The 16,862-nt window shown below is 37.6% G+C and overlaps 1 protein-coding gene across 1 annotated transcript; it reads left to right on the forward strand.

Annotated features, from left to right (window-relative positions):
• The first annotated feature begins 1,369 nt into the window (after positions 1-1,369).
• SPINK9 (serine peptidase inhibitor Kazal type 9) lies at positions 1,370-7,140 on the forward strand. Its single transcript, XM_013094071.5, has 4 exons — positions 1,370-1,522; positions 3,704-3,723; positions 5,856-5,983; positions 6,547-7,140. Exons 1-4 carry the CDS (start codon positions 1,459-1,461, stop codon positions 6,590-6,592), a joined length of 258 nt encoding a protein of 85 aa, XP_012949525.1. The 5' UTR covers positions 1,370-1,458; the 3' UTR covers positions 6,593-7,140.
• Positions 7,141-16,862: the final 9,722 nt, after the last annotated feature.

Here is a 16,862-nt window from a genome sequence, read left to right on the forward strand (position 1 = left end):
TTCACTCCAGAAGTGATGAGAAATTAACCATTTATTCATTATCTGCATTCTTCATTTACTGACAAGATGGTCAGTATCCCTCTTGCTCTCCACACAGAAGCATGAGTTAGCAGGGCCCAAGGTCTATCTGACATACTACAACCTTTTTTGAAAGGATATTCAGTCCCTCTGTTTTACTGAATTTAGCATATATGACCCCAACTCCTGCGTGGCATAAAAGCCCCAAGCTGTCTTGCAATGTAGGAAAGGTGATCACTGAAATATTGTGAATTGTAGCAGTGCACAGGGATCTTTCATAACTGTGACAATTTGCACAGCTACACTCCAAATCACTAAGCAGAAGGCAGTTCTGGACAGATGGGTTCAAACAGAAATATGGTCTCAAAACATGATTTTTTCTTTGAACTTTAAGAAAAGACTCAGATCTGAGTTTTCCATTGTGCCACTACCCTTTGCTTGTATTATAAAAGCAACAGTTATGCCTGTTGTCAGTATCACACTGGTATGTTGGATTTGTTTAAAGAATCCTGCGTATGACACTTATTGCACTGGAACTATCAACAAAGAAAAAGATGGGCAGGCAGAGGGAACTTCTCCCTTTCACCATGACAGCAAATTTGCCAGTAACTCAGCTGGATGCACAATGCCTGTGAACTCATCACTTCTCTTCGCAAGGCCATTGAATACAGTATTTTTGCTCCTTTCTTCACATCACATTGTTTCTGAGCACCAGACTGGTGGAACTTTAAAGGCAGAAGAACACTGAAAGGCTAGGAAATCCTCTGGGCTGTGTGTGAAGGTGAGTGTGGGTATTCACACAAAAGACACAATTTCCAGTCACAACTGCTCCCACAAGGCAGTTTGAAAGGATTCAGTGCATGGCCATGTTAACCAGCATCTCCTCTGCCCCCAGCTAGTGACACAGGTCTCAAAATTTTCAGGAGAATAGGAGTTCAGCATTTCAGCTACACTGGTATGAATCTTTTGGAATACTCCCAGTAGAATTATTATTGTTATTATTATTATTATTATATTTTTGCATGGGAATTATGTTCAGCTCTAAAAGTCAATATGACAATAACATATCAGCAATAAGTAACCACCTTAATGAGTCACACCTTGAACTCGCTAATGGAGATGGAACAGTTAATTAGGCAAGGGGATTAGCCAAAGAACAATTCATCTCCTTTATCAACACAATCCATGCTGTGACTCTCATCTTTGCCCTGTACGTCTGACCTTCATACTGTGCAAAAGACATTCTTGGTGACACTACCCATGGGCAACACCTTCTTCTAATTACCTTCTACAAGGGGGATTTCATCATCAGGGTTCCTGCTCTGTGTGTGTGTATATATATATGTATCTGCACACACAGATGCGTGAATGCGCATTTAAGCTAAGTGTTCTGGAACCAACCTTGGAACACAGGTTGGCTGTGAAACAGGTCAAGAAACTATGTCTGCCATGAAGATAACAGGCACTTTTGTGCTCCTCACCCTGGCAGTTCTTTGCTTAGCAAGTGAGTAGCCCTTTTTTATTTCCTAATACATTATAGTTCTAATGTTTGAGTACTTCAGACTTCTCAGTGTACTAGGATAGGTAGCAGTGGTTGCTGGGCTGGGGTGGCAGAAAGTAAGTGAAATTTTATGCTTGTGCATTCATTAGTAAGCACTATTTCACCAGCTTTACAGTTGCCAACTTGGGTAGATGAAATTTATTCCCTGATGGTGGTGTGGATCAGAGCTGCCTTCTGCACTGTAACTAAAGAGTGAACTGCAAAGTCTAGACTGCAAAGCAGTTTTTTTACCAACTCATTTCATTCTTTGATCTGAGTGCATTGCTCGGAGCTGATGAGATCCTTATCCTGCCAAACTGAGCAAGCAGGAGATAGTTGATTATGCGCTAGCCGTAAAAGATGCTGTGAATAACCTCCTTTATGATGCTAATTTGTCAGGATGGAGATCACTTTGAGGCGCAAGTTGCTCTATGGTAAAATATGGAGCTTGGAGGAATTTCTTGAGTAATTTACTTGTAATTCACTTGGTAATTTATTTAATTTTTAGAGCAAAAAAAAAACTTTCAGAAAAAAAAAGTACATTTAGACTAACTGAATGTGGGGAGTGCAAGTCTTCTCTGCTATTAGTATAGTGTGGTCCGATAGCTACATGAATGTTAAGTAAAATACAATAAAAGTACTAAAACAAAACTGAAGTTATGAAACGTAACCCTTTTCCATTTTGAATGGCTCAGAAAATTTTGCTTTGAAAATCATCTCAAAATCAAAATTTTTATGAAAAATTATAATTTCCATGATATAATATGCTTTTGATGAAAAGTAGTCTTTCAAACAGTTTTATTCATTGCAATGGCAAAACAAATAAACAATCAAATATTGCTTTCATCAAAATTCCAGCAAATCCGTTCCTTGGATGTTCTAGCTTATCTTCTCTGCTTTAAAACTATATGGATCAATCCTTTTTGAGCCAGATCTTTTTCACTTTAACTCCCAAATGCATAGTGGGTACAAAAGATTACCAGGGAGGAAAAAAAAATAAAATCTTAATGTTTTTGTGGACATAGGTTAAATCTGATCTGATTCCAGAATCATGAAAATTCAGTAAAGCTTCTGGTGACATTGACCAAAACTTGACACAGTGAATAATTTATGCTAGTTTTCTTTACTTTGGGTGACTGTATTTGATCAGAAGATGTAAAGAGTTCTACAGAAATGAATTTTAGTGCAAAGCTGAATGTCATCTGAATCCTGATTTAAACCAGCTGTACTTAATCAGAAAAATAAGAGCTAGAGCTGTATTGCCTTTTATATTACACTGCATTTTCTTCCTCCTCTTTCTGTACAAAAAACTGCTGTCTGATAACTTCTATCCCTTTGAAGCCACAGAATGACAATTACAGGACAGGAGAAGAATGAAATACATTCCTAAGGAAAGTAATGAATGTGTCACCATAGTGGAAACATGCCAATGTTACTTGTTTACTTTCTGGGAGGTGTAATTATCATTGAATAGCTGTTTAGAAGGAACTTTTTGAAGCCCCACCTGAGATCAGGGCTCCATTATATTAGATGCCATGTATATACAAAACAGGAGCCAATCCTTCTCCAAACAGTTTGGATTCCATATTGATTGGCAAGAGAAAACAATTTTTAAAGTGGTACTATGATCCAAATTTCATTATCATCAAAATCTATATATTTAGCATTAAATTTTAATGAAGATATTATTCTCGTTATAGACAGATTAAAGTATAAAAGGACAGCATGACTTGCTTACAGCCACATATGAATTTTTTGGTAGACCTGGAAATTAAAACTCACTCATGCCCAACCAATTCATACTGAAGAAGATGGGCCATTTAACGTAATATTGACTCCTGGGTCTTTAATCTTTCACTGATGAAAAAGGGAACAATAGGCTCCATTCCCTTTGACGACAAAGGCTGTTCTAGCTGCTGACACAGATTTCTAAGGTAAACAATGCAGTAAGACCCGCTTGTTTAATAAGTCCTGACACATGTATCTTATTCGACACTGAAAAACTATGTCACTATTTACTTTCAAGATGGTAAGAGACTTGGTGTTGCTGGAAGGGCTGGTGCTGATGAAACCAGCCTAGTTGCAAACTGAATATTTACAACAGTGCATTTTATTTTATCTTTTGTGATTCTGTTTATATTGTAGATGCTGCCAAAGAGGATGCGGTAAGTCATTTTCTCCTTTATTTCTTGACAAAAATACATAGTTTGTAACAACAGTGCACAGAGATTGATGAGGTCAGAGAAAACATATTAAGCATTAATTAATTGCAGCCAAAGTAAAAAAGAAATCCCTGAGGTTGAGATATGTTGTTTCCATATAGTTGCCCTGACACCTTCCAGATGTTTGTTTGTATAATGCAGTCTGTGCAAGAGAATGGGTAAGGCAAAATTATAAGCCAGAAAAATCAAGATTTAAAAAAATATATTTATCTGATGACATTATAAGGCTTGCTTGGTGACTTTCAGATCCTAAATCATACACTTAAAGATTTTAATTTATCCCTGACTGATGGAGCACCCATTCTGGTGTCATCCTCTGAAATAAATGAGCCACTAAGTAATACAAGTCCATGCTGAGGTGACCAGAGACAATTCCTTGAGGGGTCCAGCGGAGAGCAGCAGTGTGTGGAAATCCGTGCGTGAACAGACACAGCATGGCCCCAAACTAGCAAAACATACACAGCATTCAGTGCTTGAACCTACACAGCCATACACTCTTTTCCAGGAAGAGACTGTTCCACTCTCCCGTTTTACAAACCATTACATGTATATACGAGGCAAATTCACCCAGTTTCTAGCTTTTTTTATTAGTTAGTGTTTGACCAATTTTAAACTGAGAGGTACAGCTACAGAGATTCTCACCCATGCCATTGCCTCAGCTGGGTTGTGTTGTGGAATCGGCTGTGTCAGGTCTCTGACCTGCCTTTGTGACTGGGGTTAGGTGTGCTGCCTCCTGCTTTCCAGCCCAGTGTTTGAAATGCTTTGGAGAAAAGGTAAATGATCAAATGAAGGAAAAATCTAGGTTGACTAATATCCCAAATGCTTTTCTTATGGGACACTGGGTTTGAGCCTGTAATACCTAAAAGAGTGATTGGTTAATGACCCATTTGCCAGAGGAACTAACTCAACCTGCCAGTCTTCACTGCAACCATGGCACAGGTTGCTGGAGGAGCTGCCCACACACAGTTCCTCATTCATCACTCTCATGCAGACCATGGACAAACACCAGTGTAAAAATAATCACATAATCTGCAATAAATTCCAGGTTTTGGTTGAAGTAAACTCCTCCTTTTCACTAGGAGGTAGAATGAAGGGGATAAACAATCAGGCCATAACAAGAGAACAGCAAAGCTAGGTTCTGTTTTAAATACTTACAACTTACTTTTGATAAATCTTTAGGAAGGACAAGTTTCAATCGTAGTTTCCCTGCAAAGACTAATGTTTCAAATTCTCACTAGACTGGCAGTAAAAAGACCTGAGCCAATTTTAGTTACAGCAGCACACAAGAGAGAGGTGATTTCCAAGGCAATGAAATACAGGCTTTCAAGGACAACAAATAGCACATTGAATAGAATACATGAACTGCACAAGGAGCTCTTTGTTTGTCAAATACCAGGAATTACATTCATTTGACAGAAGAAGATTGAGCTCCAGAAACAGGACAGGAGTCCTTTTAGTCATGTATTTTATTAGTTTGTACTCTCATTTTTACATACAAGTCAGTAAAAAATATGATCTCACTAAGAGCCTTTCAAAAATTTGTTTTTACACTAATACTTACCCAGGGCTTTACCTAATTCTGCCTGGCCAGGTCTCTTCACCAGTGTAAAAAATGTCATAAGTGGCTATTTGTGGAATAAAGAGAAAGAAACCGTTAACATGCTTTAAAAAACAAAACCAAAACAAACAAACAAAAAAATAACACAGGAATTTACTAACATTTGCAACCACGTAGAAAAATATATTAAGACTCAACTTTTTGTAGATGAAAAACAGGCTGTATTTTTTCCAGTGATTACATCTTCATTTAGACAGACAGCAAAATCCCCAAATGTGCTCAATATCTGACATTGGTAGCATCACACACATCTGTCAGAAGAAACATTCTTTTTTTTGAGGATTAAGCTCAGCAAGCATAGACTGTAGAGGACAACTGACCGTGCTTCTCTACAGCAGCTGACAACCTTATCATAGATTAAAAAAAAATAATCATACATACCCATTATTTTTGTAGGTGAATAGAGAATGTGAGAAAAATGTATTCCATCTTTTAAAAAATGATACCTTATTTGCAGGTAGACTGCAGTGAATACAAGAGGTTAGAGAGAGGAAGACCTATTTATTGTGAAAAACTCTACCAACCTTTTTGTGGCTCTGATGGGAAAACATATAACAACAAATGTTCCTTCTGCAAGGCTGTCCTGTAAGTAACATACTAAGTAATGACTCCTGAATAAGCTAAATTCTGAGATTAGCTGAGTTCTCTGGTATTTCCACTCCACCTAAATGCTGTCATTCTGTTCAGGATTTCAATTACTCTGCATCTTTGCTTAAGAGGCTCCATTCCTTTGCCTCTTTCCTCATCTTTATAGATTAATTGCTTCTCCCACCAACAAGAGTCAACTGATCTAAACAGATGACCTTGGTATTTGTGTGAGCAACACAAATATTCCTATTCCAGCAGAAACTGGAGGTTGGACGATAAAAGAGTTGATTGAGCCACACGTGGCTAACAAGGCATCTGGGCCAAATCAAGTCATACAAGAATTCAAAAGTTGTATTGGACATATCAGAAACTTTTCTCGCTTTTTATCTATATAACATAATTTTTAAAATAAAGTGTTTTACAAATCAGTGCCTTCTTGTCTGCTGCAAACTTTTATAGCATCTTATTTGTTAGCATTTTGTTGGCTGAGGACTTTGCAGAGGTTTTAGTTCATAACATTAAGTTTACTATCTACAATGTCTATGGCCTTTCTTTTGCAGGAGAAGTAGAGGTGCCTTACATATGAAGCAAGAAGGTGCATGCTGAATGAATTCTGTGGGACAGAGAAGAATGCTGAGAACAGCTTTTCACTGCCTTATCATGATTTCTTAATTTAATTTCATTCACCCTGCCTGTCCTAATGATGGCAAACAAAGCTCAAAGTAGACTTTTCAGCTGTGCGCTGTCATTTGTGTTTCCCTCTGATCCAGAGTGCTGGGATTGACAGTTCTGTCCTCCAGTTCAGGATTCTCATGAGCATTCCTGTTTCTCTAACAAATTGGTTTTCACATGAGCACTTCGTTATATGTTTGTCTCCATAGTGAAAATTAAACCTTCTTACATTGCCACTTGATTTTAGTACAGGCATTGCCTCAGCTCTCCTCGTCGGTGAAGTGTTTTCACTCATTTACCCAGAAACTTCTGCACACACTTCTTTTCAAAGGCCTCAGCTTTCCTGGGAAGTGTTTGTACTCTTTCTGTTTTGTAGTTAAATTTTAAATTCTCATTTTTCTTTTAACTTTGTACAATTCTGATTCATTTATGTTTAGCTTCTTAGTTTGCATGTTTATTACAATAAATGTAGACTCTTTTTATTTTTTGTCCGTGGCAACCTTTATAAAGAATAAATATATTTTATCCGTTATTTATAAAGGAGATGTTTCCCAAGTCAGAGAAAATAATTATAGAGCTGAAGCCAGGGACAGTGTTGGCAGAGCTAAAAAAGCCCAAGTACAGAAGACAAAAGTTGTAATACTAGCAATATGCACTAGATGGCCCCATGACATTGGAATTTACCCTGCAATCTGGCTTTTTTTTTTTCCCCCTCCAATGAAACAAATCCCCAAATCTGTAAAACAGGATAAGCCTCATAGCAGTGTCTCTGTTAAATCCTGTCATATAAATGTAACCATTAATGATTCTTTTAATTTCTGATAAATTGGCTGCTTTCAGACCTGGAGAAATTTCTGTTCTGCTGTTACATCCTTATCATTGTTGTTAAACTGGTTTATGACTTTTACACTTGAATAGACAGTCAAGGGAACATATTTTCCAGAATTAAAGTTTATAAGTGACTGACCTTGCTGGGATTACACCTGAAGAAAATTTTGGCACTGGAATGTGGGTATCACTTAGGTTGAAGTAAGACTCATACTTCAGAAGAATGGAAAATGAGAAAGGAAACTTATGCTCTTGCCTTTGAAGGCAAGATAACCAAAAGCCTAGCCATTCCACTGCTGGCTGAATATCACTGTAGTATCAGGCTGGTTGAGTTCTGTAATAGAAGGATCAAGAGGATTTGTTGGTCCATTGGGTCTGTTATTTCTCTTGGCAGACCTGAGGACATTGTTCTCATTCTTTATACAGGAGAAAAGGATTTTGGACTTCTGCAATCCTGATAATGACCAAATAAACAGTATTTCACAGGCTACTTCTCTACCAAAGAGTTAACAGTGCCAGAACACAACTGTGAGCATTGAAACTCCATCATCTTTCTTTACTTTGAAGTTGTTAGCATAGCCCTGGCATGGTTCTGTCTTGGATCAAAATTCTTCCCAACAGTTCTCAGGCATGTCTTGGGAGGCTGAGGGTCATTCCCAGACAGGAAACTGGATGAAGTTTTGGAAACTAAAAGTGATTTCATACTATAGATGTGCCTGGACTCAACTAGCTGGCCTCTGCATGAGAGAGGCTCTGTTTAATTTGCTATTACACACAGATGTAAGCCTAGTCTTTAGTTTGATTTATAACATGAATTGGTTGAACCATTTTTAAAGCAAATGACTGTTAAACTCAGTAAATAGATGCAAACCCTCTGGTATGTGATGTCGATTGTGCTGATTCTAGCTACTAAACAAACTACAAAAGTCAAAGTGGATTTGAAATTCAACATTTCTTTTTCATCCTGACTTTGGTTCTCTAACAACTGAAAAAAAAAATAATACCTCACACAAAACAACCTGTGGGATAAAGAGGGTCTTAATCTCAAAGAATACAAAATGTCTTCTCTTTCATGTACATGTACACCTGCTGCCTTTCGCATACTTGGTGGACAATTTGGAGGAGACCTTTCAAACTCAGAGAACTCAGAACACAAAATATTAACAGTATCTTATTGGGAAGGGAGGTTTAGAGTTCAAGGATAGTAAAAGTTGTGCTCTCTTGATCACCTTGGCTGGGAAAATCTAGAAAAAAGATAAAACTGAAAACAATGGAAAATGAAAGGAAAAAATAAGAAGAAATGCTAAAGTAAATATTTCTAGAAAGATGGAGTGCTATATTCCAACCAAACATAAAAAATAACAACTCTGCATTTTTATGTCAAATACGACTAAAAAATGAGTGAATTTAACAAGAGGATTCTTTTTTTTTCTGACTGCATTTCCCTTAAGCATTGCATTTCTTGATAGCAATAACTGCTGAATGCTATGTAAACCCTGGCCAGCCAGATTTCTTAACATTATTAAATGCTATTCCTGTTCACTGCTGCGTCCCATGAAACCATAGAACAAGACTGAGGTTTATTCCCCACTGCGGGAGGCTTTAGAGTCCTTTCTAAAGGACAGTGGTGCTCATAGTACATGAAAAATCTCCTTATCACTGGAGAATTCAGTGGCCACTGAAACTGATGGGGGGTTAACTATGACCTTGGTTTTAACTCATTTTTCAGAAAGGAGAAATTTGGCATGTTATTTTCTAAGTGATGCACAAGCAGGAGATACTCATTTTGATGTCCCATTAAGGTTATCAGTTTAGAACAGCATTCTTAGCCAAGGGCCAGTATAAAATTGGAAACAAACATTCAGACTAATGAAGATGGATGAAAGGTTTCTGCACAGACTATGGCCCTCTTCTCTTTGAAACTGAAGTCAAGATTAATTAGCAACTTCATGTGTCAAAGGATGGACTACTGTGATGAATGCTGGATCACACAAATTGCTTATGTGAGGAACAGAAAGCTCCTAGAATGAGGGCTGTGGTGACTCTTTTCATGGTACCTCCCACACTGTGGTTCTGCTTGGTGTATTTTTCTCAATAAACTAAGACTTTATGTGTAGTATGGGTAGGGAGAAAAATGGTGGAGGGGCTCATCTCCAGAGGTAAGCATTAGGTGCAGGTGGCATCTTTTTATCTTCTCTCTGAAATAAAGAGGCTAGAAATCCTTGTAATTCTAATAGGAACAGAAAACCATGGATTTTTTTAGCCCCCCCCCCCCCCCCGGAAAAAAGACAGACACATTACCTACCACTGAAACATTTTCTGAACATCTTTGAGAATCTAGTGAAGTTGCCATGTCTTGAAGTTGCAGATATCTGACAAGAAAAATACTGTAATAAAAATTCTTCACTGAGCCACTGGACTATTCAGATACTCTTAAAGCATTTTTTCAATCCTCTTTGGCCAGATTACTCACATTAGTACCTCCAGCATTAACTAGATATGCTACTGGTAAAGAGATAAATTTTAAATTTGTTCTAAGGTAAAGAGAAACTGTTGGTTAGAGCCACAGGTGTCCATGACTTCTGGAGGAACAGCAAGATTAAGGGCTGTGTGCATGGACCAGTGGAAGAAGCTAGTCAGATAGCCCTGCCTGGTATTTTTTTGAGTAGGACATGCACAAGGCATGAACATGTAGGCAGATGGTGAAACTAAAGATGAACCAGTTGCAGGAAAAAAAAATCTGCCAGCAAGAAATACCAGTTTTCATCAGACGGAGTTGTTTCCTGTTAAAAGAGGTAAGATGAGAAAGGTAAGGAACCTAATTCTTTTCATACTGAATGACAGGAATTAATGGAGGATGGTGGCAGGAAATTCTTCTGCCTATCCTTGTACACAGATTAAAGTCAGCACTATTATGCATTCTGTTTAACTGCAGGCCCCAGCAATTAGGCTGTAGGAACACAAATCGATGAGGTAAAATTTTTTCAAAGTTCAAAGGCTTCTGGATCGGCACAGTTAACCTAAAAGTCTCTAAGAACAGGGCATGACAATGTCTTGAGTGAGAAAGATTAAGTTGGGAAAACAAAGTCAAACTCTGATGTTTCATCACAACATCAAAAAATCCAGCAGACAATTTTGGGGATATTTCCCAATATCCCCAAGTATATATCCCAATAATATATTGAATATTATATTAATATTTTATAAAAATATTAAATAATAAATATCCCAAGTCTTCTGGCTTGGCCTGTTACATCCAAAGTGGATATTCACACCACCTGCTTTCGTATATTTAGATATTTAAGCACTAGTGTGTGTGAATCAAACCTAAGATAATTAAGTTTCCTATGGAGCCATTGGACATCCACAGGGGTGATTGAGAGCCCTGTAAGTCTAAGTCTAAGCCTAAAATAGACAGTATATACATCCATCACAGATGCCAGACTCCTGGGACTCTAATTCTTTTCTCATCATTTCTGACATAAAAGAGTAGTAGAAAGTAGCTGGAGAGCAATACTCTCCAACATGGTATGCTTGTGCTATTTTTCTGCCCATGCTAGCATCATGTGATGGTCTACAGCTACAGAGAATGCTGAGAACCACACCAGCTTTTGCCACATACCAGAGCAAAGAATATGATTTGCATGTTGCTGTAAATGACATCTGAAAAAAAATGCTGAAGTAGCCTGACAATCTGGACAATCAAGTTTGTGCAATGTAGCAATGACATAGAAATATGGGGAAGGAAAAATATATGTAGCTTGAGTGAGCTGATGAAACACACTCAGATCCTGCTTACTAGAAAATAAAATAGAGAGAGCCAGATACTGGCATAGAATGGAAAAATAGAGCAGATCTCCTTGCACTGATAGAGGACTAGAGTTTTCAAAACTCTACTCCGAAAAAAACCTGATGTGTCATTGAGGTATCTATCTATCCATCTATCTATCTATCTATCTATCTATCTATCTATCTATCTATAAATGTATGTGTGTATGGAGAAGGAAGAGTCTTCATGGTATGGTCTTCTGATGCACTTTTTTAACTTTTAAGAGAAGACATAATGAAATACAGGCCTGAAAATCAGATGGCTTGGATTCCTGAAAAAGAGAATAACAGTGCTATAATAAAACTATTTCACCTGTCCATAAAGGGCAAACTTTATTTTCTAATATTGCTGTTACTGTCATTGTTCTTGCACACAAGTACAGAGGAGGAAGAGCACTGGTGCTCTACGTGCTCAGTGTAAGTGATGAGCCCCGTCCCAGGTATCTTAGAGATTGACCTGGAAGGCAAACTGCTGAGGTGGAATATTGTCACTTCAATCAAAGCATCATAGATACCAGAACCATATGGCTGTGCCAGAACCAAACTCCTACACTACCAATTACCTTCTTAAAGACATCGAGGGCAACATGAAAAATTGCCAGCTGTACTGGCAATTGCAACTGTAGTTGCTATTGCATAAAGCATTCTTTAGATCATACCAGAATTCCATGTCTCTGAACAGAAGATAATACCAGATGACTGAACGGTGAAGTATAATGGAATATAGTTCACATTCAACTGACCTCATTACGGTTGTATCAGTGTCTGGTCAGCCTGGAGAGCTGGATTCTAACCCTGCCCTAAAAACAGTGTGATACTGCTCAGGCTGTTTACAATAAACAGCTCAAAGTTTATCTCATGCCTGTTTAGTGTATCCAGTTATTACAATTATTCAGTATTTCTCAATCTTTTAATAATATTAAGTATTTGGGAAAAACAAAAACAACAGCAACAGCAACAAAAACAAAAACAGGCCCTCATTGTCTCAAATACAGACTATATAATCATAAGACATTTTCAAGTATTTCATCTTAATATAGTAAGATCTTACTACATAAAGCTCTGTAACATGTAGTTGCAGAGAGAACTGGTAAATAAAATGTCGTCACCAAAACACCTATGAAGTTCTTACCACTTAGCAAAATTCTAGCATTCTTTATTTCAGCCATGTGTCACGAGATATCTTAAAAGCTTGTTTTTTCAATTTCCATGCTTTAAATTCCAGATTCTGGATCAAAAGAAGTGGAGGAGGAAAAGTTCTGTATGCTAGAGAATTAGACATTGCAGATAATTTTATTTCAAGATTATCACAGACCATGCTATTGTTATATGTTAATGTCATGTAAAACTCCCCATTTTAGTGCAGGAAGTCATACTTATTTGAAATCTTCTATTAATGTAGTTGATTTTCACCACAGAAATTTGTGTTAATATATGCTATGTATCTGAATTATTGTCCTATACTCTTGTTGGAGGAGGAAAAGAACCTGACAAGTGAGGAACTAACTTTTTCTTTCTCCTTGGAAAAAATGGTTGTAGGATTCTACATACTCACTTAAAAGAGACAGAATCCTTTTTTGAGTTTAACAAGCCACATAGAGAAAAACATGTATCTGTCAGGAAAAATAAAACAAGAAGTCATGATAATGATCAAGAAATGTGAGACACATTTTTCCAATTCTGTGGGACATGAGCTGTGTTAAACTATTGAGATGTGAGCAAACATATGTAGATACACATTTAAAATCTGAAAAACTGAGAAGAAATAAGACCTTTAATTTCCCTTGTTTATTAGACTTCAAAATTCCAGTACAAGTTGGTCAGAGGAACCAGTAATTATGAAGCTGTCCTCCTGTTAGGCCTACATCAGCTACAAGCATGAGAAGTCTCGTGTCCCATGCCCAAAGGTTAATGTCTCTTCAAAGAACAGCAGACTCTCTTGAAAGAGAAGTATGTCACATACATCTTCTGCTAACTTGGCCATGTTGTGACCATGCTCCTTCAGACCTCCCAGAAGCAGCACCTGAGGGTAGAGAAGTGCCATGTAGGCACGGGGAAGGCTGTTTTCCCATCCATGCCACTGAGCTGCCATCTTCTGGGAGAAGCACAGCACATCCATTGATGCTGTCCTCCCACCTGTAAACCTATACCCTTTCTGAGCACAGCTGAAAAGAAGATGATTGCATGCAACACAGAGCATAACAAAAGACGGACAGATTTGTTTCTGCTGCTGTATTCTCTCAGATTCTCCACCCTGCAACTGGTTTCTGCTCCTGCATTGGACAAGCCCACCACTGCAAGGGCTGGAGCTGCACTTACATTCATAGACTTATGTGCAACTTCACAGGAGGGCTTGAGGATGTTGTTAAGGAGGGACTCACACCCTTCCTAACAGGGGAATGACAAAACATGGGAGTTCCCTCCCTATTCCCAAGAAGTAATGAATGGGGCTCATCCTGGCCCCAGCCCTTACCTATCTCTCACAACAGCCAGTAATGTATATGAATTTCTAAGCAATGCCTCCATGTTTTCAAGCAACCAAAGCACATTAATAGCTATTTAGAACATGTTCACTGGGTAGTTGAATGGCCTCTTTCTCATGAGAGGAAATTATAACAGCTTTAATCAATCAGAGCAACAGAAGACAGCTCTGGGTGACTTATAGTCAGGGAAGATGAGACAATTCCACTCAGTGCAATCAAAATGCCTTGGTAGCATATGATCTGGCAGGACTTCCAATTTATGAAATTGTAAATACAATTCATTATTCAAATACCAGTAGAGAGGTACTTTCTCTTGTTAATGAACTTAACTTTCTTCAATTGGATATCTACAGCACGAATTTTGTCTTACAGACTATATTTTTTTCCATAAATCCTTCCATAATTAAAGAACATGAGAAATGATTTCATTAATTTGTAAACCTCATTACTGCCAAGACCACTATGGCTTGAATAACTTTAAACCATTGCAAACAGGTATGTAATTATCCATGTTGAGACTACCTTCCCTGAAGGGAGAAGACGTAATCCCAGAATCTTCTATATGTAAATTACGTCTCATGGACAAATACATGACCAGTGCAGATATGAACTGTAATGACATGGGTACAGGTAGTAGGGTGGTATTTCAATTAAACAGGCCAACAAAGGCAAGTATTAGTAATAAGTAGTAAATATATATATTTTACAGTATCAGTGCAACATTAATCCCAAAGATTTTGTAAAATGTTCTTTAGCTTTTTCAGGATGAAAAGGGGTATGTACATGCCTTCACAAAATAGAAGTTATTCTTTCAAACATTGATTGAATATTCTTAAGTGAAGAAGACAGGAAAACGTGTGGGGAAGGTATTTAAACCTTGGTGAAAACATTACTGACACATAAGAGAGACCTGGTATGTCAGAATCCTTTTTCCCCAGCAAGTAACAGCTGTGGGGAGAGGAGCAAAACGCTTACTGCTGACTTGGTGATGCAGGTGAGACTCATTAGGTACCAGCTTTCTTATAAGTATGGAGAAACATTTTTCTAGAAAGAAAATAGGGATAGGTTGGAGTTTATGATACATGAAGAAAATTTATAGGAACTATATTGACAGAAGTACGTGCAGATCCAGGAAAAGCAATATGTAAGTTGTTAACTAGAAGAAACAGTATGTACATTAGTTTTGGAATTTTCTTGTCCTGTAGTTTCTATTTGGAACTACATGGGTGTTCAATAAGTTGTTCCCTTAGAGTCATTTAGTTTTGAAAAGTTTACAAGTTTTTGATATGTAGTTAGTTTTCATATGTAGTTAGCTTCCAATTTTGACATAAATTGGGATGGAAAATGTCTCAGAAAATTAAAGCTTACAAATATCTTCTGTGAGACTTAGAAGTACTGAGAGTCTGTGAGTTGTAGACTTTTTTTTTTTTTTTTTAAGCATAAAGGGATACATTAAGTCCCTTGGGTCTCATATTTTTTTATGATTTAATAATATTTGTGCTACAGAAATAAGATCATGAAACTTCCCTAAAATACAAACTTGCAGTATGTATGTCTGAACAGCCACAGATACGTCTCAGTGTCCTAGACAAAAGTAAGCAGAGCAAGTGCTCTAGCACTAATTTAAGCAACACAGATATCCTCTTAGTTATGTAAGCTTATTGGTAGTGTACTATATGTAACGCAGCACAACATTTCATAATAAAGTTGATTAAGACCAGAAAAAAATTGCTTTTATTGATAGCTGTCCAGTATCTCTAGTTCCTAACTGTTTTGCATGTGGTTCTAGTTTAAGTATTCTGGAGCATTTCAAATTTCAAAACTCCTGTAGCAGTAGAGTTGTTATAAATGGCTCAGGATTCAAATTAGGATTAAATAAAAAAAATAGGATTTATTAAAAGAATACAAGGATTTATTAAAAGAATATAAAGGAATAGAGGTAAGCAAACAGCGCTGGATGCACCGGGAGTCTCCGCTCCACCAGGACGCACACCAGTTACAACAAGCAGCTGATTTTTATGCTCCTAGACTAATACATATTCATTACTACTTCTAAAAAAAATAGATTATTATAATTAGCTTCTGGGATCCAGTCCCTCCTACTGGAGCATGCGCATCAGTCTCCTCTGGGGGTCTCTAGGGGTCTTTCATGCTGAAGGCTCGTAGTCTTCCTCTCACCTTTGTACTCACTCAGCACAATTCCAAGTTTATAGAACACTTTCTGCAGGTCTTGTCTCCCAACCGTCCTTCAGTTTCTTTTTCCTTCCTCTTAATCTCTTGGCCCCCTGCCCAGATACCAAAGATCCACATAATATCCCATAACAGTCACTAGTTGTTATCAGTTGTTCTGAAACTCCCAGACATCAAACACAAACAGCTTTCTTATTTGACGCTTCACAAGTAATTAAAACATTCTTCCCCAGCCATTCACAGACACATCTATAGCAGTGTTAAGTTAATCTCGAAGAAGACAGGAAAAAAGGCTGTAACTGTTAGACATAGAAGTCCGGAACAAAAGCAAACAGGTTCATAAATTTAAGGAGTGTTTTCTGAAGATGTGATAAATTGACTAGAATGAGGGGGAGACTGGGACACACTGCATCTGTGGTTCAAGAACTAAATTACCAGTGCAGGGCCCAGAGGCAGACAGGATTCAAACAGAATTGTTCTTTATGGACACGAATTGTTAAAATATTCCTCACAATCCCTTATCTTCTTTTTAATATCCCCAATTCGTGTCTCTTCTGTTATTAATAATTGTATTTCATCAGTTTGTTCTTGGAGTGTCCAATTCTTAAGCATCATAATTGACATATTCCCTTCCTTTTTTAATGAAGTTATTACCAATGTACTATTTATCACCCGGTGTATTAATAATGTAAGACAAGGTATCATACAAGGTATAAACAATAACATCTTTACACCACATAACAATAAAAATAACACTCTTTTAACCCATGGTCCACCAGGCAGCCATGAAAATAAATCCCATTCCAAATCCTTCCAGGTTTGCGTTTGCTCACTCACCTCCCCCCCCTCCTTCTCTGGGATGGGAGAGAGAAATG

This window comes from Anas platyrhynchos, chromosome 14 (assembly GCF_047663525.1).
Source record: "Anas platyrhynchos isolate ZD024472 breed Pekin duck chromosome 14, IASCAAS_PekinDuck_T2T, whole genome shotgun sequence".
Taxonomy (NCBI): domain Eukaryota; kingdom Metazoa; phylum Chordata; class Aves; order Anseriformes; family Anatidae; genus Anas; species Anas platyrhynchos.

Excerpts from the sequence above, each read along its gene's own strand:
- SPINK9 (XM_013094071.5), top strand. The coding sequence starts at position 1,459 with ATGTCTGCCATGAAGATAACAGGCACTTTTGTGCTCCTCACCCTGGCA. Across the intron at positions 3,724-5,855 it reads ATGCTGCCAAAGAGGATGCG|GTAGACTGCAGTGAATACAA; the intron begins GTAAGTCATTTT and ends CCTTATTTGCAG. Across the intron at positions 5,984-6,546 it reads TCCTTCTGCAAGGCTGTCCT|GAGAAGTAGAGGTGCCTTAC; the intron begins GTAAGTAACATA and ends TTTCTTTTGCAG.